This window comes from Schistocerca serialis, chromosome 3 (genome assembly GCF_023864345.2).
Source record: "Schistocerca serialis cubense isolate TAMUIC-IGC-003099 chromosome 3, iqSchSeri2.2, whole genome shotgun sequence".
Lineage (NCBI taxonomy): Eukaryota > Metazoa > Arthropoda > Insecta > Orthoptera > Acrididae > Schistocerca > Schistocerca serialis.
Genome location: NC_064640.1, coordinates 559,006,663 through 559,031,497, shown reverse-complemented (window position 1 = coordinate 559,031,497; position 24,835 = coordinate 559,006,663). Strand labels below are relative to the sequence as shown.

The 24,835-nt window shown below is 44.9% G+C and overlaps 1 protein-coding gene across 1 annotated transcript in view; it reads right to left on the bottom strand.

Annotated features, from left to right (window-relative positions):
* The window catches only part of LOC126471016 (tachykinin-like peptides receptor 86C), a 139,778-nt gene extending 117,285 nt beyond the window's left edge, over positions 1-22,493 (bottom strand). The window contains exon 1 of the mRNA XM_050099076.1: positions 22,393-22,493. Coding sequence (XP_049955033.1) covers positions 22,393-22,493 — 101 coding nt within the window. The remainder of the gene's footprint in view (positions 1-22,392) is intronic.
* Positions 22,494-24,835: the final 2,342 nt, after the last annotated feature.

Sequence of the window (24,835 nt, the reverse complement as noted above, 5' to 3'; positions counted from 1 at the left end):
GTTTGTAGGGATATGAAAAGGAACGATCACATAGTTTAAGTTCTAGGCATTGCAGGTGGCATACTGCCATTCATTGGTAGAATACAAGGGAAACGCAATCAGTTTACAAGGAAGCCAAAACACTCTTGCGACCCATCATAGAATATTGCTCAAGTGTGTGGGACTCGTACGAAATAGGACTGACAGGGGCTACTGATTGCATACGCAGAAGGGCACTGTGAATGGTCACACAATTTTTCGACACATGTAACAATGTCACATAATGGTGTAAGAACTGAACTAGCAGATACTGGAAGATGGACGCATTCTGTCACATGAAAGCCGTCTTAGAAAGTTTCTAGAACCAGCTTTTAGCGCAGGTTGCCTACATGCAAGGGAAATAATGCGTCAGTCAAATAAGACAGAAATCCCAGCCTTCTTCTCAATAGTCATCATCATGCGACAAGATATGTCTCCACCCCTTCACCTCCCTCCCCCTTCCCCCACCCCTTCCTCAGTGAGTCTCAGTGTAGTATTAAAATGAGATATTCACGCGCAGACACACACACACACACACACACACACACACACATCTCCCCCTGCTGGTTCAAATGGCTCTGAGCACTATGGGACTTAACTTCTGAGGTCATCAGTCCCCTAGAACTTAGAACTACTTAAACCTAACTAACGTAAGGACATCACACACTTCCATGCCCGAGGCAGGATTCGAACCTGCGACCGTAGCGGTCGCGCGGTTCCAGACTGTAGCGCCTAGAACCGCTCGGCCACTCCGGCCGGCTCCCCCTGCTGGTCTGGGGTTAGAATAGGCCCGATGTATTTCTGCCTTTCTTAAGAGGGGACTAAAAGGAGTCTCACACTTCTCGGCCCTATCAGTTCAGGTCCCATTCTATGGTTTGACATGTCACTTGCAAAATTCTACAGAACTGCGGGCCATATGGGGAAGGATGCCTTACGTGGTGCAGGAGTGCCCTTAGATTCGATCTCCTGAATCTCTTGTCATGGCTTTGCATCTCCACCTGAATTCAACTATTTGGGCGAGGACACATTTCGGGGTATGTCATCTTCTTCCGTTGTCTCTTGTCCTCTTTCGCCCCCATGACAATAATGGATTTCTCTGTACCCAATATCCAGCAGTCTCTAAGAAGGGCAAGATATAATACAATGCCGACAGGTATGACCCTCAATCGTTTCCCTCTCTCGCTACACCATGGGACGAACGTAGAGCTACAAAACGGAGAGAGCCATATACGCCTCGGTTTTTAGTCTGTAGCAGAACCGATGGCGACTCTTTTCTACCTACGAAGCCTCAATTTTTCGTTGAACACCTTGAGCATAAGTTTGGAGAAGTGACAGCGCTGTCCAAGATGCGAAACGGCGCAGTTTTGATCCAGACAGCATCCCCAGCCCAATCCCGAGCGTTACTCGCCTGTGACAAGCTGGGTGATATTCCTGTTTCCGTCACTCCCCATAGTAGCCTCTACATGGTTCAGAGGATTATTTTACATCGTGACCTCCTCTTGAAGTCTGACGACGAGCTCTGCGCCAACTAAGAACGGCGCGGTGCTCATTTCATCCGCCGCGTTCACAGGGGGTCCCAAAGACAACATGGTTGCTACCGGTGCCTTCATCTTGGCCTTTGAGGGTGATTCATTGCCCTAAAAGGTCAAGGTGATGGTTTAACGCTGTGACGTTAAACTATACGTCCCTCCCTCTGTGCGATGCTTTAAGTACTGGAAGTTCGGGCACATGTCTCCCCGCTACAATTCCAGTGCCACATGTCGAGACTGTACCCAGATACTCCATGTGCGCCACCTCCCACTTGCATCAACCGTGGAGAGCACTACTCCCCCTGCTCGCCAGACTGCCCAGTACTCCAAAAGGAGCGGAAAATCATGGAGTACAAGACCCTGGACCGGTTGACTTACACAGAGGCTGAACGTAAATTCGAAGGATTACGCCCCATTCGGTTGACGTCGACATACGATGCAGCTACATCACCATCGCCATCCCAAGTGCCAGTGGTTCCTCACTCTGTGCCTCGAACAGTGGGCCCTCTGGGTCACCAGAATACGTCTGCCCCCTTGGTGGTAGGGGGAAATCTTCGTCCGTTGCTCCCAAAGCACCTACTTTGGGAGCAAGCCCCCCCCCCCCCAAACTCAGGGGACATAGGACTCCTCCCCCCTGCTGGGGAAGCAACAGCCTCCTCCAGCTCCTCTCATGCAGAAGGGGTTTCTTGGGGCCCTCTCTCCCAAGGTCTTCACTAATGCCACGGCAGACACTCTCCAGTGGCTCAAGAAGCCTACAGCTGCTGGACGGAGAGCTTCACAGTCTTCCTCCATGCCTGAAGCTGCTTCAGAGATTTCTTCCCAGCAAGCCCCTAAAGAGAAGTGAGAGATCAAGCAAACTAAGAAGAAGTCTGCTAAGAAACAGGACCCTCTGGTGGCCCCAACACCACCACTCCTTATCAATTCTGCACCTGAGGATGCAGTGGAGATCTTAGCTTCCCCTGCGGACCTGGATCTCACTGATGCCTCATGCACAACATAAATGGCTACAAACACTCCGTTGGAGGCAGCAAGTGACCTTGAGGCATAACCTGCGTCCTTGTGCACTTCATGCTTTCCCAGCCTCACGATTACGTCATCCTCCTGAGGAATTGCAGCGGTTTTTTTCCGCCACCTGGCTGAGCTATGGCAACTGTTAAGCTTTAGGCCTGCTTTCTGCATTGCCCTCCAGGAAACCTGGTTCCCGGCAGTGTGAACCCCTGCCCTCCATGGCTATAAGTGATATTACAGGAACCGTAGCAACTATAATAGTGTGTCAGGTGGAGTTTGCGACTATGTCCTGAACTCAGTATGCAGTGAACCTGTGCCCCTTCAAACTCCTCTTGAAACTGTGGCTGTCAGGATAAGGACGACGCAAGAAATAACTGTCTGCAACGTATATCTTCCTCCAGATGGTGCAGTACCGCTGAACGCATTGGCTGCACTGATTGATCAACTCCCTGAACATTTACTACTTTTGGGAGATTTTAACGCTCATAACCCCTTGTGGAGTGGCACAGTTCGTACTGTAAGAGGCAGAGATGTCCAAAATATTCTGTCACAACTCGAACTTTGCCTCTTAAATACTGGGGCCGCCATACATTTCAGTGTGGAACATGGCACATATTCGGCCATTGATCTCTGAGTTTGCAGTCCTAGCCTTCTCCCATCTATCCACTGGAGAGCACATGGCGACCTGTGTGGTAGTGACCACCTCCCCATCTTCCTGTCACTGCCCCGGCGTCTGGCCCATGGACGCCTGCCCATATGGACTTTAAACTAGGCAGACTGGGAAGCCTTCACCTCTGCTGTCACCGTTGAATCTCCCCCACGTGGAAACATCGATGTGGCGGTTGAGCAGGTAACTACAACGATCTTTTCTGCGACGGAAAACGCGATCCCTCGTTCTTTAGCGTGCCCCAGCGAAAGACAGTCCCTTAGTGGTCGCCGGAAGTCGCCGAGGCAATTAAGGAGCGTCGGCGAGCCCTACAGCGGCATAAGCGGCACCCTTCCCTGGAGCACCTCATAGCCTTTAAACAGCTCCGTGCCCGCGTTCGCCAGCTTATCAAAAGGTGGAAACAGGAGTGTTGGAAGAGGTACGTGTCGACCACTGGGTGTCATACGTCACCTTTTCAACTTTGGGCACAGATCAAACGAGTTTTTGGGTACCAGACCCCAACAGGTGTTCTTGGAGTTAACATAAATGGCGTGTTCTACCGACTGTAACGTAGCAAGTTGTTACGAAATAACATTCCATGCAGTAAGGCACGCAGCCGTGTAGGACGTTGGCTTCAAGATGGCTATGGGTTTTCTTCGCTCTGACTCACAGAGCAGCTAACGTTACCAGCCATGAGAACGGTCTCAAGTTACAAGCAGTCGGTGCGCAAATTCATACCCCTACGAATCTAAAGAAACCATAGTAATTATTATCCGATTTTGTTCAAACTTGATACACAATCTTTCGTTATTAAGGAAAGGAGGTCGTCAAAATTTCAGATGTTTATCTATTATAGTTCAGAAGATTATGAAAATTACCAAAATGTCCTAAAAGCGATACTTATGTTTTAAAACTCAATTAGGAACAATAACCAAATGACTTTCCTTATCAACAGAAGCCATTACAAAATTAACAGTTCATAAAAGCAATTTATTAGAATTTTTCTTTTCAAAACTTTAGTTACGTTGCATTTCATAGTGTAAAAAATTGCTCAAAATTATTATTTGCTTATAATTTTGTTGTGTGAATACAAGGGAATAAATGAGAGAGTGTATGTGGGACATACATTAAAACTTAATGTCATTTTATGTAAAACCTTACAAAATTGAACCTTGGGAAAATTATGTTGCAACCACTATACTGATGACGCATGTCGATGTGTGCTTGCTTTTGTAAGAGAGCAGTCTGAATAAAAGTCTGAAGCGGAAAAAGTTTCTAAATTAATTTAAAGAATATTTTGCATTTAGTTCTATTTTATTAAACAATGTATTAGAAATTGTAATTTTAATGACGTAAATGACTATCTGATCAGTGGTTGGCTAAGGCAAGTTTTGCCACGAGAATGTTCTGGAAGGATCATTGTGATTGGTCATTCAGATCAATAACCAATCAGAATTAAGCGATTCCCGCGTGCTGATAGTTAAATAGGCAGATAAGAGGGGAGCATCGAGAGAGTCGCTCGCTAACCTGCTCCCGAGTTACACCATGTTAGATGTCCTCGTGAAAATAACCTGTAAAATGAAGAACTAGTGAGTTCATTACGTTTAAAACGTGTCGTGACTAAGGCGGCTTAAGTTAAGAACATTTTGAGGAAAGTTTGATGTTTCTGAATAAATTAGTTGAAGTTTTATAAGCGTGTGATCTTTTGGTCGTAGAGACATTTCCGCGCGGCATATTCCGTGTTCTTTATGGAATACTTTGGTGAGCACTCCTAACATAGAACACCACTGAAACGACCGAATGTTCAACTCGCCAATAGAGGTGGGTCAGTGACTGTTAGATCGCAAAATTAATCGGGTCGGAGTTGCTCGAATTCTGGCTGCTTTTACGTGTGAAATATGTTGGATAAACAGTGAACTTGGAATGAAAGATCCTTTCCATTATTAAATACGGACTTGATAGCCATTTCATATGCTTCCTTAGGAATAAAAAGACATTCATAGAATTTTCAATTGCGTACTGCCATTAAACTGCATTCTCCTACCGCCCGAAATTTGTGAAAATGAACTTACAGGAACTGATTTGCAACTTGTGTTACGCGGCCTCTGTGTGGTAGGTACAATATAGTTGTTTCATCAACACTACTTTACACTGCCTAGCGTGTATCTACGACTGCAGAGTGAAGGGACGTCGGAAAGAAGAAATATAGAGGTAGCTGAACTGTTCGATGAAAGTGACTGAGAGAGAGTAAGGAGAACGAAAGAATGACCGACCGACCCCGCCCCGCCGCACGACGCAAACGCGATTGCCGAGCACTTTGCTGAGCATAATGCTCGCGCCTCTGCGTCGGAGAATTACCCCCAGCCTTTCGTACTCTCAAACGGCGGATGGAAGAGAAAGTCCTCTCGTTCACTACACGCCACAGTGAACCCTATAATGCCCCATTTACAGAGTGGGAGCTCCTCAGTGCCCATGAACATTGCCCTGACACAGCTCCTGGGCCCGATCGGATCCACAGTCAGATGATTAAACATCTCTCGTCTTACTACAAGTGACATCTCGTGATCTTCAACCGGATCTGGCGCGATGGCGTCTTTCCGTCGCACTGGCGGGAGAGCACCTTCATACCAGTGCTCAAACCCGGCAAAAACCCGCTTGATGTGGATAGCTATCGCCCCATCAGCCTCACAAACGTTATTTGTAAGCTGCTGGAAGGTATGGTGCGTCGACGGTCGGATTGGGTCCTGGAGTCACGTGGCCTACTGGCTCCGTGCCAGGGCGGCTTCCGCCTCTGTCGCTCTACCACTGATAATCTTGTGTCCCTCGAGTCTGCCATCCGAACAGCCTTTTCCAGACGCCAATACCTTGTTGCCGTTTTCTTTATTTACTAAAAGTGTATGACACCACCTGGCGACATTATATCCGTGACACATTATACGAGTGTGGTATCCGTGGCCTGCTCCCGATTTTTATCCAGAATTTCCTGTCGCTTCGTACTTTCCGTGTCCAAGTTGGTGCCTCCCATAGTATCCCCCATATCCAGGAGAATGGGGTCCCGCAGGGCTCTGTATTGAGTTTATCTCTATTTTTAGTGGCCATTAACGGTCTTCTGCATATTGTACTGCTCCACCAGTTCTGGTATTTCTGAGCGGCGCCTGCCGGGAGTCATCCACGAGGCGCAGTCACGGGCTCTAGTCCACGGCTTTCAGTTTTCGGTCGCAAAGTCGTGTGTTTTGCACTTCTGTCGGCGTCGTACCGTTCATCCGGAACCTGAACTTTACCTCACTGACGATCCCCTCACTGTAGTGGAGACGTATCGATTTTTAGGATTGGTTTTCGACGCCCGATTGACTTGGCTTCGTCACCCTCGTCAGCTTAAGCCGAAGTGCTGGCAGTACCTCAGTGCCCTCCGCTGCGTGAGCAACACTAACTGGGGTGCAGATCGCTTTACGCTGCTGCAGCTACACAGAGCCCTTGTTCAATACCGCCTTGACTATGGGAGTCTGGTTTATGGTTCGGCGCCGCCCTCATCGTTGCCTTTACTTGACCCAGTGCACCACTGTGGCGTTCGACTACCGCCGGGAACTTTTAGGACGAGTCCGGTGACCAGCGTCCTTGCGGAGGCTGGAGTCCCTCCATTGCAGGTCAGGCGTGCACAACTGATCGCCAGTTACGTTGCACACGTTCGTAGTTCTCCTGCGCATCCGTCTCCTTTTGTCACCCACGGTGGTTCATCTCCCGCATCGGCGGCCCAGGTCAGGGCTTACAACTGCAGTTCGCGTCCGATCCCTTCTATCTGAACTGGAGTCCTTGCCTTTACCACCTATACTCGAGGTCCAATCACGTACACCTCCATGGTGTACACCTAGGCCGCGGCTTCGCCTGTACCTTTCACATGGCCCAAAGGACTCAGTTCACCCCGTGGCTCTCCGCTGTCACTTCATCTCGATTCTTGACATGTACCGAGGCCATGAAGTGGTTTTACATCGACGGGTCGATTACTGCTTATCACATCGGCTTCGCGTATTTCCATGGATGACATATTGAACAACATTCCTTGCCCAATGGCTGCAGTGTTTTCACTGTAGAGCTGGTGGCTATATCTCATGCTCTTGAACACATCCGTTCATGTTCTGGGGAGTCGTTTCTTCTGTGTACTGACTCACTGAGCAGCCTGCAAGCTATCGACCAGTGCTACCCTTGTCATCCTTTAGTAGCGACCATCTATGCCCTGGGACGGTCCGGTCGTTCAGTGGTGTTTGTGTGGACACCAGGACACGTCGGAATCCCAGGCAACGAATTTGCTGACAGGCTGGCCAAACAGGCTACACGGAAACCCCATTCCAATAACTGACCTGCGTTCGTTTTTACGTCGTCAGGTTTTTCGGCTTTGGGAGACGGAATGGCATAACCTCAGTAAGCACAACAAACTGCGTGCCATTAAGGAGACTACTAATGTGTGGCAGTCCTACATGCGGGCCTCTCGCAGGGACTCTGTGGTTCACTGCCGGCTCCGCATTGGCCACGCTTGGGCGACCCACGGCTACCTCCTGCGCCGTGAGGACTCGCCTCAGTGTCGGTGCGGCGCCCGGCTGACAGTGGCCCATATTCTGGTGCACTTCCCACTTTGACTGCCCTGCGACGAAATCTTCCGTTACGGGAGTCGTTGCCTCTAATTTCATCTGATAACGCCTCATCGGCTGATTTAGTCTTACGTTTTATTCGTGATGGTGGGTTTTATCATTTGATCTAAATTTTAGCACATGTCCTGTGTCCCCGTGTCCTCCACCATAGTGTTTTTAGGATGGAGGTTTTAATGTGGTGCAGAGTGGCTGGCTTCTCCTTTTTATTCTCATGGTCAGCCAGCCATGGTAATCTGTTTTGTCGTTTTAATCTCTCCTACCTGTTTTTTCAGTTTCAGTGGTTTTTTTCTCCCCTTTTTTCCATTTAAGTGTTTGTTGCCCTTCCGTCGTTCGTGTGGTTTTTCCTTCTCTCCATTTTGCGTTGTCAGTCTTGCTTGTTTTTTTTATCACCCTTGTGGCATTGTTTTATTCGGAACAAGGGACCGATGACCTAGCAGTTTGGTCCCTTCCCCCCTCTTTTAAACCAACCAACCAGCACACACACACACACACACACACACACACACACACACACACACACACACACATCCTGAAAAAATTTCCACCTCTGCCTATAGCGTACTGCCACATCATTAAATTTCATCTCATATACGTGTGCATACTGAAACGTCACTGGACGCCCCAGGTTAAGGAAACAACTAAACGGGCATGGGTAAGATGCAGGCCATTTATCACAAGTCATTTGTTACTTCACAAAACTCCAGAAATCTTTTATTGCACAGATACCAAATCACTAATAAAGTTGCTCCAAAATATCTTCAATTAACCAATAATTAATTATTTAATTTAAATGAATAAAATACACCAATTAAGGAAGGACTAACAAACAAGTAGTACAATCAAATATAACTTAACCAAACGCCTAGCGCTGGGCAAACAATGACAGCAGATATGTTAAAGATTACCATTCCAACATCTGGCTGGCTAAACGGGGTGCTTGACATTAACAAACATAAATATAACTTACAAGAAGTGTAGTAACATAAAATTACACAAGTCTGGTATTTGATAAACTGAGGATGGTTAAATACTAGTATTTTATGGAACGAGCACAGAAACAATTCTCAACACAAATATCCAATATTTGATCAAACCCCTTGGGCATAATCAAGATATTGCTGTGGAAAAATAATAAAATATCATTTAACAAATTGAGCATAACCCAATATTAAAACTTTTACGTTAAAACCGAACTTCGAATGAGGAAAACCTGGAAGGGGTAGGTACGGTAGGCCTGGTCTGAATAAGTTGGTTTAGAATAACGCGTAATTCCGGTTAAATTAACGCCAGATTGCTACGGGATAGAAACTCAGCTTATGAGGGATGCCATAGCAAGAGCCGGCCGGAGTAACCGAGCGGTTCTAGGCGCTACAGTCTGGAACCGCGCGACCGCTACGGTCGCAGGTTCGAATCCTGCCTCGGGCGTGGATGTGTGTGATGTCCTTAGGTTAGCTAGGTTTAAGTAGTTCTAAGTTCTAGGGGACTGATGACCTCAGCAGTTAAGTCCCATAGTGCTCAGAGCCATTTGAACCATTTTGAACCATAGCAAGAGAGCGCGCCGCTCAGAGGCTACTGTGAGACGGGAAGCGGCGCGCCGTCCGCGCACAAATACACAGCCGACGCAGACAGGCTACGCCTCATGAACCGGTAGGTAAGGTACTCGTTACTTGACTGACAAATGCACTCCCATGCTGAAGTTGCTCTCGCTACGCTGGATTGCCTATGGTTCTCCATCACTCTGTCTCAAGTGTTAAATTTATCTTTTGGCGCCTCTCTTTGAAATTACGAACAACTCGGAAAGCCGAAAGCAAACAAGCTAATAGATAATTCATGCATAATAATCATAGAACATACGAAAGTGCTCAGACCAAGACAAGAAACTCAATGTGAGCGTGACCCCAAGCCCCAACGAAACCTTACGTATTACGACAAGAATATTAGGATAAGAATTACTACCAGCTAATCTTACAATAAAATATAACAACAAGTCAATGTAATAAGCACGAAATCACAGGCAACTCAAACGAATTAACTTTAGTGAGTTAAAAGGTAACAGGCAAATATAGAGGGCTGACACTCAAACAACTACAACAGTCACTATATTTAAAACAAACACAAATTTTCTTGAAAGGGGCAAAATCTCATAAGAGTTACGGAACTTAAGTATCCAAATGAGCCAAGATTCACTGGGCCACTAGCGTTTGCTTAAAACGGCCGTAGGCAATTTTTCAGCCGTTAAATCAGTCAGTGAAGCAATGAATTCTAGTACAAATAAGACTCAATTTCGATCTCAGTGGTCACTAATACGCGTGGAGGCCTAGAGCATGTGTCACAATCAATTTCATGTTCGAATGACAGGTTAAACAGACACTGAACAAGTTGCACTTATAAGAAATTTTAAAACACATTGAATATGGCATTCAGATAATTTCAAAGAGAGGCACCAAAAGGTAAATTTAACACTTGAGACAGACTGATGGAGAACCACAGGCAATACAGCGAAGCGCGAGCAACTTCAACACGGGAGCACATGTGTCAATCAAGTAACGAGTTCCTTAACCCCAAAGGGCAGAACACACGCCACCAGAAAATGGGCAGCACTCCAACACCCACATCAGCAACGATACCTCCTTGATCCAGGGTACCGGCACCGTCGACATTAGGACAAAGTATTGCTGACCAACACAACTGTACCGACCGCCGGCCGCTTAGAGAATCGTGTACCCTTAAGCTCCGTGAACACCTCACCGCACTTCATATGTGCATCTTGTCTGCGACCGACTGCCTGCCCATGCGGTCAACAACCAGCTGCAAGTAACTGCAACCAAAGAGTCAACTAACAGCCAACCGCAGTGCCACCCGGCGACTAGACAGAGACGGATCGGGCCAGTAGGCAAATGTGCAAAAACACGGAACGAGCAGACACGGCTCACGTACAACGTCAAAAATTATGTACAATATTTCCATGTCTACCTCATTATCACCACCATCTCTGTGATTCATGTACCACAGTAAATTTTCTCTGTCACTCTCTCTCTCTGTCCACTCTGCCACGTTATTAAATTTCATCTCATATGTGTGGCCGTACATCAGAATATCATGTGCAATATTCCCACATCTGCCTCATCATCATGAAACATAAGTGTTTATACTGAGCTTAAAATTTGTAAAAAAGTTTAATTTCTTTCTGTGAACGCAATATTCGATATATAAATATCGTCTTTAAAAGCAACTTTCAATTCTCTAATACCACCTGAATGAAAGCGCATAAATAATAATTTGTTAATCATCGTTATATGATTGTCTGAATTTTCAGTGAAGTAAATATGAGTGTAATATTCTTAGGGTCAATGATTAGTATTAACATTTTGGAACGAGATGAACGCAAGGCGGAGATCCACTATGGGTTTGACATTGGATTGTTTGGATCATCTTGGAGCGCTGAGTGGCACGCAGGCGTCGAAAAGGCGGGAGATGAAGAGATATTACTAGCGTGTGCGGATTTGGAACTGTGTTATGTCCGGGGAGATGAAATTAATAGAGCAAATAGTGTGTTAAAGGAAGTGAGATAATGAGATTTGGTGTGTTTGGTGGTATTTGTGGTGCTCAGTAGTCTCTTAAAATTGTGGGTCGCAAAATTCAAGATTTTCTGGTCATAAACTAGATGGAATTCTGAGCCATGGCCACTTCAAGAACACTGATATCTGCTGGAAACGTGGTTCGAAATATATTTTTCCGTCAGCTGTAATACGTGACGAGCTTAAGAAATTGCCAGCAACCAAAACTTTGAGATTGCACTACTACACCTTCAACATTTGAGGCAAGAACGTTTTCCTAACTTTAATTGTGCTTAGAGCTATGCAAGAATATTACAGTCAGTTATTATTGTATCATTTTTGAATAATATTAGATGTTGAAAAAACTTCGTAAATTCTTTCTCCGATGGTCACTTACTGAACACTGCTGCTAGTCACGAATTTCATAGAAAAAGTTTCTATGTAAATTCATACGATTTATAACATCGTATCTGAGTTAAAATTTTGCGACAGTGATTGTTGATCGAATGCTCTAGATAATTATATTCCAACTATTATTGGTTCATTTAAATATAGTTATCGCTTTGCTAACTTGCTGATATCTGATTTTACTTCAAAGTAATTTTACATTTTTTAAGTAATTAACTTCAATATTTATGTAATTTAAAATGGTAGCCGTTGTGCTACATAGTACTTTCACAGTTTGCATCCATCTTATCTCCAAATAGAAGTCAATTAGGAAAGATAATTAACTTTATTTCAGTAAAACCAAAATCATTTCTGAAGCATTAAAGTAGATTTTCTCCTTCAGAGTTGGCGGCCGAAATCTTGGTAGAATAATATTCTTTACAGGGTGATTGGCATACGGTAAGGTAATACCAGTTCTCTTAAAGTCTTCAAACTAAATGCTGCTGTGTTCAGGATAAACTAAGTTATGAAGAACACAACGCTGGTAGGAAGTGCAGCTGAAGTTTCATTTGAATGTGTTCCAAAGTTATAAATCGAATCCCTTATCCTCATCATGCTATGGTATAAAAAGTCAGTGATAATTTTGTTTTCTTTGCCCTGACAGTGAAGTAAATTCCAGTTAAGTTCCACATGGTCAATATTAGTTGAAAGTATTTAGGATAGAGCCAGTAAACTGTTTTTTATAGTGCAGAACAAACGCTAATACTCTACTGACTAAAAAAAAGCGTTAGCAGTGTTGGGAAAAGCGTTTTTCACAAACGGCGTTTTTTGTGACTGCACATGCACAGACGAGCTACGGTCCGCCCCGGCACAGAAACAGGTGGACGTGCACCCGATTTGCAAGCAACAGCCAGCAAGTAGGACTATGGTCTCCAGACGTTAAAAGTTTGATACTGTACACCATTGCTGCAAGTAAAAGTTAGTGACACTGTCAACTCATACTTGTCATTTTTGTAATTAATACAATTTCGTAAGAATTTAGCGGACAGATTAGATGGGTTCGACTTTACCGCGACAGAACTTTGCCAGATGTTCTGTTACATAGGTGAGCGTATGGCACATGATATCTGGAATATTAGTGTGAAAAAGAAAGGAACATTAGTGAGCCAAGAAAGCGAATAATACGTCTAATCCAAATCTGCCCGACAGCAAAGAACCAATAAAAATAATGATGGAGGCGAAAGATGTGAGCGATGACAACGCATTCACGAAAGGCGAGGACGCGAGGAGAGACAGTTCAAGCGATGGTCATCAGGTGCCACTAAAAGTAGGTTATGAGGGTGTGAACAGTTTTTCATGTCCCATAAGCGGATCTGTGGTATCAAACATCGATACCACCCTCACCAGCGTCTCACAATTGGCAACGGAAAAGCATGTTCCCGACAGACGCCGATAACAGTCACAGCGGTACCAAGTGGATCTAATCGTCGTCGTGTCTTGTGACTAGGGCCTCCCGTCGGGTAGGCCGTTCGCCGGGTGCATGTCTTTTGGTTTGACGCTACTTCAGCGACTTGCGCGTCGATGGGGATGAAATTATGATGAGTAGGACAACACCCAGTCCCTGAGCGGAGAAACTCTCCGACCGAGCCGGGAATCGAACCCGGGGCCTTAGGATTGATACTCTGTCGCACTGACCACTCAGCTACGGACAGCGGATCTAATGACGCGGGTCCACTGAATCACGCCTTTGGCGGGTCCTACTGCAAACACCCTCCGCCGCCGCTGTGTAGGATTGCCAGCGGCAGCTACACAGCCAAGTTCTGTCTACACGGCACAGTCTCAGTCGCATTCTTCGACAGTCTTCAGTCTTAGTCATCCTTCGACTGTTCGCTCGTGTATTAGTAGCGGGAGCCTCACACTGCACGATCCTCGTTCAAATGGTTCAAATGGCTCTGAGCACTATGGGACTCAACTGCTGAGGTCATTAGTCCCCTAGAACTTAGAACTAGTTAAACCTAACTAACCTAAGGACATCACACACATCCATGCCCGAGGCAGGATTCGAACCTGCGACCGTAGCGGTCTCGCGGTTCCAGACTGCAGCGCCTTTAACCGCACGGCCACTTCGGCCGGCGATCCTCGTTAATTTACCTCTTGTAACAGCTGCACTTTACTGCTGTTTGTTCTATTGTAAAGTTCCTTCGCAACACTTAAAGAAAGCTACAAGATAATTAAAACTTCTGTTTGCTGTATTTACGTGTTCGCTTATCATTCCTGCTCCTGTCCAGCCTCCCTACGACGACACCTGCTGTATCACTCTGTAGCCCACCACTTCTTACCGTTGCGGCCGGCCGCTGTGGACGAGTGGTTCTAGGCGCTGCTGCTACGGTCGAAGGTTCGAATGCTGCCTCGGGCATGGATGTGAGTGATGTCCTTAGATTAGTTAGGTTTAAGTAGTTCTAAGTCTAGGGGACTGATGACTTCAGATGTTAAGCCCCATAGTGCTTAGAGCCCTTTGAAACTTTTTTTCGTGCCGTTGCGTGCGGAGATGTGCACAACAAATCCCAATATTTTCAAGTCAAAACAATGAATGAAACACTAACGCATTAACAGGGAAATATAGATCAGTATCGAACGTGGGGCTTAGAGCAGTAATTATTATTACTGAAGTTTATAAAAACGTTCACAGTTAATTATAATTACTGTTGATGTTTACAATATGAAGGCTGATTTGATATAGCTCTCCAGAGCATTATGTCTTGTTTAAATGACTAGCCTTACAATAAAATTGTAGAAATTATTTATATGGAAGGTGAGATTCTTCTTCTTAGCTTCTCGACGTACTAACTGGTGTAAATGTATGTTACAAGCTTTTACTCAAGATTTGTGGCAACTGTAGTAAGTTATCCAACAGATTAGTGTATTACTACAATTGAGACCAGAACCTTGTGCGATATCGATGACACCATCGTTGACTGCGCTCACAGCTAAGCGAGATACGGCACTTTTAAGTCTCCTGCCAGCGCACCTCCGGACGATCTCGCTCTTCCATGGCTCGCGGTCTCCGATGGTGGCGCCATGCATACTCCACCAGAGGGCGCAGACTTGACATTACCTCACTGCGTCGATCTTGAATAGCCACCACATTTCCTTAAGCGGTCACAATTCAGAATTTCGTCCCATATTCATTGCATCTATAGACTTATCATCATTAGCACGGAAGACTGCATTCAGAGTCGGTTCGAAAACTTTTTTCCACAGAAGTAATTTATTATTTGGCGTCCTCTTCCCTCCCGTTTTTCCCTCGTTCACTTTCACACGTGTAAGTTTTCGCTGCTAACTGTGATATGAACTATATATAAAAGTTGTACATGGGTGGCTCCTCTCACTTTGCACCCCAAGCGGCCGCTACTAATTGCGATGCGCCCCGTATGGAAATCTCACAGTGATGGCGTCTCTGGTGCCGCTCTCAACTTGGCGGCCCAAGAGGCGGCTTGTGCCGCTTGGGCCTTCAGCCGCCCCTGACTGCACTGAGGACAATTCATCGACATAGTATCATGCTACCAAGCATTACTAATATTCAGAAATTTATCTAAGCGTATCAGCATCCAAGACTGTTTGCTTCGCTCATGAACGTAATGTTCCATTGTACACTCCTGGAAATGGAAAAAAGAACACATTGACACCGGTGTGTCAGACCCACCATACTTGCTCCGGACACTGCGAGAGGGCTGTACAAGCAATGATCACACGCACGGCACAGCGGACACACCAGGAACCGCGGTGTTGGCCGTCGAATGGCGCTAGCTGCGCAGCATTTGTGCACCGCCGCCGTCAGTGTCAGCCAGTTTGCCGTGGCATACGGAGCTCCATCGCAGTCTTTAACACTGGTAGCATGCCGCGACAGCGTGGACGTGAACCGTATGTGCAGTTGACGGACTTTGAGCGAGGGCGTATAGTGGGCATGCGGGAGGCCGGGTGGACGTACCGCCGAATTGCTCAACACGTGGGGCGTCAGGTCTCCACAGTACATCGATGTTGTCACCAGTGGTCGGCGGAAGGTGCACGTGCCCGTCGACCTGGGACCGGACCGCAGCGACTCACAGATGCACGCCAAGACCGTAGGATCCTACGCAGTGCCGTAGGGGACCGCACCGCCACTTCCCAGCAAATTAGGGACACTGTTGCTCCATTCGCAACCGTCTCCATGAAGCTGGGCTACGGTCCCGCACACCGTTAGGCCGTCTTCCGCTCACGCCCCAACATCGTGCAGCCCGCCTCCAGTGGTGTCGCGACAGGCGTGAATGGAGGGACGAATGGAGACGTGTCGTCTTCAGCGATGAGAGTCGCTTCTGCCTTGGTGCCAATGATGGTCGTATGCGTGTTTGGCGCCGTGCAGGTGAGCGCCACAATCAGGACTGTATACGACCGAGGCACACAGGGCCAACACCCGGCATCATGGTGTGGGGAGCGATCTCCTACACTGGCCGTACACCACTGGTGATCGTCGAGGGGACACTGAATAGTGCACGGTACATCCAAACCGTCATCGAACCCATCGTTCTACCATTCCTAGACCGGCAAGGGAACTTGGTGATCCAACAGGACAATGCACGTCCGCATGTATCCCGTGCCACCCAACGTGCTCTAGAAGGTGTAAGTCAACTACCCTGGCCAGCAAGATCTCCGGATCTGTCCCCCATTGAGCATGTTTGGGACTGGATGAAGCGGCGTCTCACGCGGTCTGCACGTCCAGCACGAACGCTGGTCCAACTGAGGCGCCAGGTGGAAATGGCATGGCAAGCCGTTCCACAGGACTACATCCAGCATCTCTACGATCGTCTCCATGGGAGAATAGCAGCCTGCATTGCTGCGAAAGGTGGATATACACTGTACTAGTGCCGACATTGTGCATGCTCTGTTGCCTGTGTCTATGTGCCTGTGGTTCTGTCAGTGTGATCATGTGATGTATCTGACCCCAGGAATGTGTCAATAAAGTTTCCCCTTCCTGGGACAATGAATTCACGGTGTTCTTATTTCAATTTCCAGGAGTGTATATAACTCAGCACCACAGATGAACCTACAGCTATAGAAAGTTATGTATGTCTCAGTTATTAAATGTAGTAGTGTAAATAAACTTATTAATGTATTATCTTTTTGTAGATGTCTGATTGTCTTTATTAGCTACCTCTTTTACGAGCATAAGACCACTATCAGCAAACCGACAGAGTCATGTTGATAACTGTTTAAATATTTCTTCTTGGGTGCCATTATTTACACCATAGCCGTTGCTTTCCATGCTAGTTTATTCAGTACAGGTCTAGTCATCTCTGTATAGTTGCCAGAAACTTCGTCCATTTATACCTGCTTGTTATTTTGAAGCCTTGGTCTCATTCCATTAGCAAATTTACAGTTTCTTGATTTCTCAGAGCTTATTCAGGCTGTGCAATGTTATGAAGAATTTTAGTTACTGTTCTCGCAATAAAATTGTAGAAGCTATTTTTATGGAAAGTGGTTGTCCTCTTATTACCCTCTCCACGAACTAATCAGTGTAAATGTAGATTACAAACTCTGAGCTTGCAGCAAGCACAGTAAGAAATTCAATGGATCAGTGTATTACGGCAATTTATAATAAAATCCTACCGGCGAATTTAGCCTTTCAATATTCATTTCTCCCTAAATGAGGAGGAAATACACTGTTGTGACTGAAAAGAGTGTGCAACTGTGCAGATGCAGCAATCTGAACAAAAACTTTTCCCATACTGGTGTTGGATGGCAGGTAGAAAAGATAATCACTATGAGTAAATCGCTACAGTGATGTTCATAACTGCTTAACTATTCTTCTTAGATTCCGTTACTAACAACTAAAGACGCTGCTTTCCATGCTAGTCCATCCGGCACACGTGTCATCATACTAGTACGATTACGGGAACCTTAGTCCCTTTATGTCCGCTTACTGTATTCAAGCCTCGATCTCCATCTATAATTTTTTACAATCCACACTTATTTCCATTATCAAATTTAAATTCCTGCTCTTTCAGCAACAAGCCACCGCTTAACACTTTCATTAGTTACTTGACGAACCTAACTAATCGCTATTCGTTTGGAATGCCACATTTCAAGAGCATCTGCCTTCTCTTTCCTGCAGGTAAATGCATTACCTCTTTTTTTTTCTTTTTTACAGGTATCGAAAGAGACAGAGAGAGAGGAGGAGGAGGGGGACGAGGAGGAGGAGGAGGAGGAGATGGAATATAGACGGTTGAAAACTTAGTGAAAGCTAATTGCAAAAGGTAAAGGAGTTCTGACAGTCACTGCTTCTCCTACCATCAGATTAAACTGACCTCGCCTGATAATCCTCTGCTCCCTGGACCGTGGAGGCATTGGCTCTTTTCTCTTACGGCATGGAATCCAACTGCCGAGGTACATAAATAAATTAACGTAGAAAACAGCTAAAAACTACAGACCAGTAACAGACGGACAATTGCAATTAAACCTGTTAACGAATTACGGAAATGTGAGGTAGTCTCAGTACATAAATTGGGGATTTTCAGACCACAGTTTTGGACTATAGTCAATCCGCAGGCTTGCTGTGGTTCAAATTAAATGTAAATGAAAAGACACAGAAATAAATTAGAAATAATGATCACTATCCCAGTCCCTAGAGAGGCTACTTATCCGAAAATCATAGAAGAACCTTGAGAATTTAGAATCAAGAACGAAATAATGAGCCATTAGTAAACATTAACTGTGATCACGTAGACGGGGGCAGCTCGACAAAGATTATCGCTCTAGCATTGTAGATACCGTGAACCTAACTCCTCGCAGTGCAAATTGCAAAATTGCATCTCAATCACGGATGGGTGTGCTACGAACATTCTATCGCGAACGACGTGGGTTAAGATGAACGACGATGTGCATGGTTGTTTCCAAGGTGGTGAACACCAATACATGTATCGCGAAAAAGGCAGCAACTGCCGCACTGATGCTAGTCACGCAGTGATGCCTGCCTTGAACAACGACGTACTGAGACCAAGAGGGCGCCTCTTAATAGTTTTGTTACCTCAGACGCCGCACAGCTATATGATTCCTCAGAGAGCAAAGGATTTCTGTAGGCAATGTAACTGGAGACGATCATGCTGATGGTTGTTTAGACTATCTACTGAGGGGCAGTTCCGTCCACCTACACACAGGCTGGTGGTTCTGGGGTGGCACCAACTCTCTTACTGCGGGATGTGCTAGTTTCCCGTTGCCTTGGCTTCAACGGCCACTGGAACTTTTGCTGATTTACGCCATCTTGAGTATTTTACGAATTAAATGATTTGTAATCATCACAATTCGTTAATCCTTTACTTAGGCTAGCCTACAGTGTCTTCAGCTGCATAGTGAAAACCACTTTAAATGTATAAATAAGCGCCGGCCGCGGTGGTCTCGCGGTTCTAGGCACGCAGTCCGGAACCGCGCGACTGCTACGGTCGCAGGTTCGAATCCTGCCTCAGGCATGGATGTGTGTGATGTCCTTAGGTTAGTTAGGTTTAAGTAGTTCTAAGTTCTAGGGAACTGATGACCACAGCTGTTAAGTCCCATAGTGCTCAGAGCCATTTGAGCCATTTTATAAATAAGCAGATCAAATTCGTCAACTTTTGAAGTAATTTGTGTACAGCTTCGTACTTCCTACCATTTAACTCGCACAGTTGCATAAGCAGTACAAATCTCTGATTGGAAACACAGTTATAATTTTATTTTACTCTCTCTCTCTTTGAATGGGACCTTAAAGGACAGCTGCTGAGGCTTAGAAACGTGTTCTAAACGTTTTCGCAAAGTTTCTGGGTTACAAGAGAGGGGTTATATGTATTTTTATGACAGCGGAAGTATCACAGGTTTTTTTTTAACTAAGCCGGTGACTGGAAAACGGACTATCCCATGATAGTTTTTTTCTCCACAGTTTTCGATCTTAATGCAAGATGACGATGTTGATTATGATCTGGACAAAGATAAAATTGCTGTAGGAATTGACGAAATTATTACACAGGCACTCTGTTATCAGGAAGAACGTTTCTTCTAGACTAATGTAATTTTTTTTATAATGAGCGATAATGAAATTGACGAATTTACTAATAAAACTATTAGACTAATTTATTCTCTTTTTATAATAAAAGTTTTATTTAAAGCATTTTTTTGCTTCGGAGCTTTTTTACCTCTGCACAAAACAGAATTTTAGGATTCTTCACTTTATGCAATTCAGAATGACAGTTTATTAGAACAAAACTCAAAAACTACACACAGATACTACGCCAATGAGTATAATGTAAATACAATCTTCATAACAGATTTGGTATTCATATCTTAATTGCGTATAGGGTGTCCCAGGAGTAATGGTCAGTATTCAGGGATATGACAACAACGACCATTCTAAACAAAAAAGTCTAGTAAACGTGGCCTCTAAAGCGCATACTTTAAGAGCTATGAGCACTTGTTCATCTTCGATAGTATGAAACAAATCGCTTCTACTGCAAGCTCTTCAGTTTCTGCATTTTGAGACGTGGTAATATGTATCAAAACATGAAAAACGTGCTGCAAACATGCGCTCTAAAGTGCTTACCGTAAGAGCTGTGAGCACTTGTTCATCTTCGTTATTGAGGAACATATCTGCTCTACAAACAAGTGCTCATATCTCTTAGGGTATTTATTTAGAGCCCATGCTTACCAGATATTGTATTATTGTTTTGGTCTATTCTACCTCCGCCCAAAATATGGAAGCAAAGAACTTGCAGTGGAAGATATTTGTTTCGCAGTATCGAAAAATGAGGAAGTGCTTATAGGCCTCAAGGTACGTGTTTTAGAGCCCGTGTTTACTAGAATTTTTGTTTCGAATGATCGTTCCTGTATATGCTGAATATTGACCATCCCTCTGGGACGGCCTGTATCGACTCTCAATTCTATATTCAAAGCTCGATCATTTGCAAATCGCTCCTGGACTAATGCACGCAAGTAAGCATGTGTGCGTGTGAGAGTGAGTGAATGAGAGAGAGAGATGACATTTGACATAACATTAGCGATGTTTGTATGTGGCATCTCTCTTAGCAGACATGGGACATGTTAGGCGTATTATCAGACACCTGCACTGCTGAGACATGGTGAGCTATCTCTTTCTCTCAGTCTAGCTCCCCCTCCCCCCCCCCCCCCCCAACTCCAACATGATCTCTCTCACTCTCTCTCTCTCTCTCTCTCTCTCTCTCTCTCTCTCTCTCTAGTCTATCCTGCAAGTGGTTGAACATGTGTAAGGGGTACAGTGATTAGCAGTGGTGGAAAGAGAGGGAGATAGGAAATTTACAATGGTTATAACCAGAGAGGTGATTATGAAATTGATGTTGAAATATTCTATACACACGTGTCAAATGAAATTAATGGCAAGGCAGAACAGTATGTACAAAGGTGGAACGTTATGCAGTTTGTATGTGTGTGTAAGAGGAAATAAAGCTTTCATAAGATCACCCGAATTCTGGATAACTTTGTAACAGTAATCCCATGTGCATGCAGCACAGTATTTGACATTTAAAGGCAGAGAGAGATGAAGTACAAAGATAAGCACATGTATGTGTGCGTGCATGGTGCCTGTGTGTGTGTGTGTGTGTGTGTGTGTGTGTGTGTGTGTTTTCGAGCAATTTCAACACTTCAGGGGTTACTATCTTTGATGATAGTCATTTTGCGCAAGTATTTTTGAACATGAGACCAATTCAAGTGAGGCTTACTAAGTTTTTCGGAAATACTGCATATCTTTGAACTTTGTGCCATTTTTGCGCAGTTCAAGTGACTGTCTGTCTTATTATAAAACTGCATTGAGATTGACTGGAGTGGGGGAGGGGGGAGGGAAGGGGAGAGATTGTGGCATGCCTTGCCACATGATAATGATGACGTCATTGATAACGGGGTGGGGCTTCCTGCTATCTTGGACTGTGACATGTAGGCAACCAGCACTAGCTCTTGTACTTGAATCCAGTGGTATCGCCACGTTCAGTACCGTATTTAATGCAAAGTGGGCCAGCGTCAATATATTATCTCCCGTAAACGAACGGAAGACATTGTACTTCCTACGACTGCACTGTTCCCTCAAAAGTGAAAGACTGTTGGGTTGGTCCAGGTTACTGTGCCCACTTTCTTCCTCTCTTGAAGTTCTGAAATGAGAAGCCATACATTTGAGATAAATGAAGTAAAGAATCTACCTATCTTAGGTAATCAATTACTTTATCATGTACATGTAATGCTTTGCGAAGCTGATGTTTAACTTTTTTCTGAATTTAGCGGTTACGAAGACCCAGGGTACCTTTCCCCCGTTGTCCTCCTGAATCCAAATATCACACAGGACATTTTTATATGGAATAGAAGAAAACTGAGAGTGTACCTCAAGAAAAAAGTTTAAGAAGTGCGACATAAAGCCAAACTGGTATTATTGCAACTAAAATTCAGTAAGCAAAAGCTTATAAAGCTGCACGAAACGAACGTCGATTGTATTAGCGTGTGAATGTAGTCACATTGTTACTGGTAGCTTTGCAGTAGTATGTCGACACTGTAGCGGCGAGCAGAATACAGCGGGAGAGGCTGCTAACAGGTGAGGCAGGAGGGAGCAGGTGGCGCTGCGCCCAAAGTTGCTAATCCCAGCCCTGGGCTGCCGACCAAGCGGCGGCTGCGGCAGCACGCACACTCGCATCTCTCTTTTGTTTACGAGGGACTGGCCTCAGGTTCGTGGCCCACCCCGCTTCCATTTGCATAATCAGGGCTGGGACGCCGTTAGGTTTCTCCCTTAGAGACAACTGTGCCTCGTACTGAATATGACAACACGTTGCAGGCAAAAGCAACAGTGTTAGTCTGAGGTACAGGACTTTACACTTCTTGATATGATGCCAGATCTCTGCCAAGCACGTGTTGCATATCAACTTCTAATTGGTTTGATCTGCGTCTACATCTGCACTATTCGATCAAAAATATCCTATATAATGTAGACTTGATCACTAAATGTTACGAGGCGCGAACCCGCCAGTATAAAAGGAGACGGGCAGTATTTTTATTGTCAGGAGAGAAGTAGTAACAACAGCGTGTATCTGTCAGGACGGGTCAGTGACTTCGAACGTGGACTAGTCATTGGATGTCAACTGAGTAGCAAATCCATCAGGGAGATTTCTGCCCTTCTAAAGGTAACGAAGGGGACTTCTATGATGTGACTGTGAATTGGAAGCGCGAAGGAATAACCGCAGCCAAACCAAGATTAGCCATACTTCATGTACTGATGGACAGAGACTGTCGGGATCTGCTGAGGGTGGTTGTAGAAAATCTCATCAGCGGATACAGTCAATCCTCAGTACTAAAGTATTACCAGCAGTCCAACTAGCACAATTATCGTGCGTAGGATTTTAAAAAGAATGTAGTACAATTATCGAGCAGCTCCTCATAAGCCAGCCAGTGCCAAGTGACATTTGAGGTGGTTAACGAGCGACGCCACTGGACAGTGGATGACTGAAAACGAGTGATTTGAAGTGATTAATCCCGCTATACGCTGTGGAAACCGATGTAAGGGTTTGGGTTTGGCGGGTGCCTGGAAAACGTTACCTGTCATCGTGTGAATTGTCAGCTGAGAAGTACGACAGGGGCGGTGCTACGGAATGGAGGCTGTTATTAGGTTGTTGTTCTCCTGTTAAATGCAGATGGATAAGAACACATTTTAGAACAGTAGAGGACAACAGTTTACAACAGTAGCGGAGCAGTTCGGATACGATGATGGTTTGTATCAGCATGACAATGCACCCTGTTGTAAATCATGATATGTGAGGAAATGGCTAGTGGACAATAAAATTCTAGAAATGTCCTGGCTTGCCCTGAGTGCCGACCAGAACGCAACGAAACACGTTTGAGTTGAATTAGAACGTCGGCTTCACTCCAGTCCTCATCCTACATCACTCTCTTCTCTGGTTTCGGTCCTTGAGGAAGAATAAGCTGCCATTCCTCCACAGGCGTTCAGATACCTTATTTAAAGTGTCCCCATCAGATTTCAAGCCATCATAAAGGCGAAAGGTGGACACACACCACATTACTGTTCACTAATAGGCATTCGAATACTTTGGATTAGATAGTGTACAACATTACTCTGCAGTTCACACCTAAGTTTTTTACAGCGGGCACAAAGATCCATTTTCAGACAACTTCTCTGCCGTTCCGCTCTCGAATAGCATATGGGCAAAATGTACATCTAAATCTTTCCGTCCGAGCTTCTCTTTTTTTTGTGGCGATGGTCATTTCTCCCTATATGATAAATGAAAAGCACCAGTTTGCTTTTGTTCCACAGTATACAGATGGCAGTCGATAAACTATTTTAGCGTTCGTAGGAGAAAGTTGGCGACTGAAACATAGAAGCAGATCAAGTGCAGCAAATATATTTTCATTTCTAGATTCTACTTTTCTTTTGAACGCTTATCTCTATGGTAACTTACTATAAATGATAGTCTGAAGATCTAATTTTTAAGTCATTTTATGACGCTGCCTACACCTGTATTAGTTTTAAGCCACTGTTGGTTCAATGTGCGTAGCTGGGAAGATTCTCAACATCGAACGTCTTTGTCTCAGCCATTTGGCTCCTTGGTAGTTGCTGTAAAAACCGCCAACTGACTGGCATTCAGCGATAGACAGTGGTTACTCACAATATTCATCTTTCCTACAATTATTATTGACTGCCATAGCCATGGTGATTAAATAACATGTCACACAACTTTATTTACGCAATACGAACAAGCAATGTACGTAGCTCCTTTCCTTATTAATTTTCTTTATAATAAAATTTTAATCTCTCTCAGCGGTTTCTTTAATTTTTGGTTGTACTGGATGAGGTTGCTTTGATATATTTGTACATCAAATGAGGCAAGGTGGGCGGAGCTTGACCATACATAATTCTCAGCTTTGTTGCTCATCTGTTAAAAGCTCCTTACTTTAGACAGCTGTCTGATATCTAAATTATGGTATTACTTCATCACTGCTACTTCAAGTGTGATAGTTTGGATGATT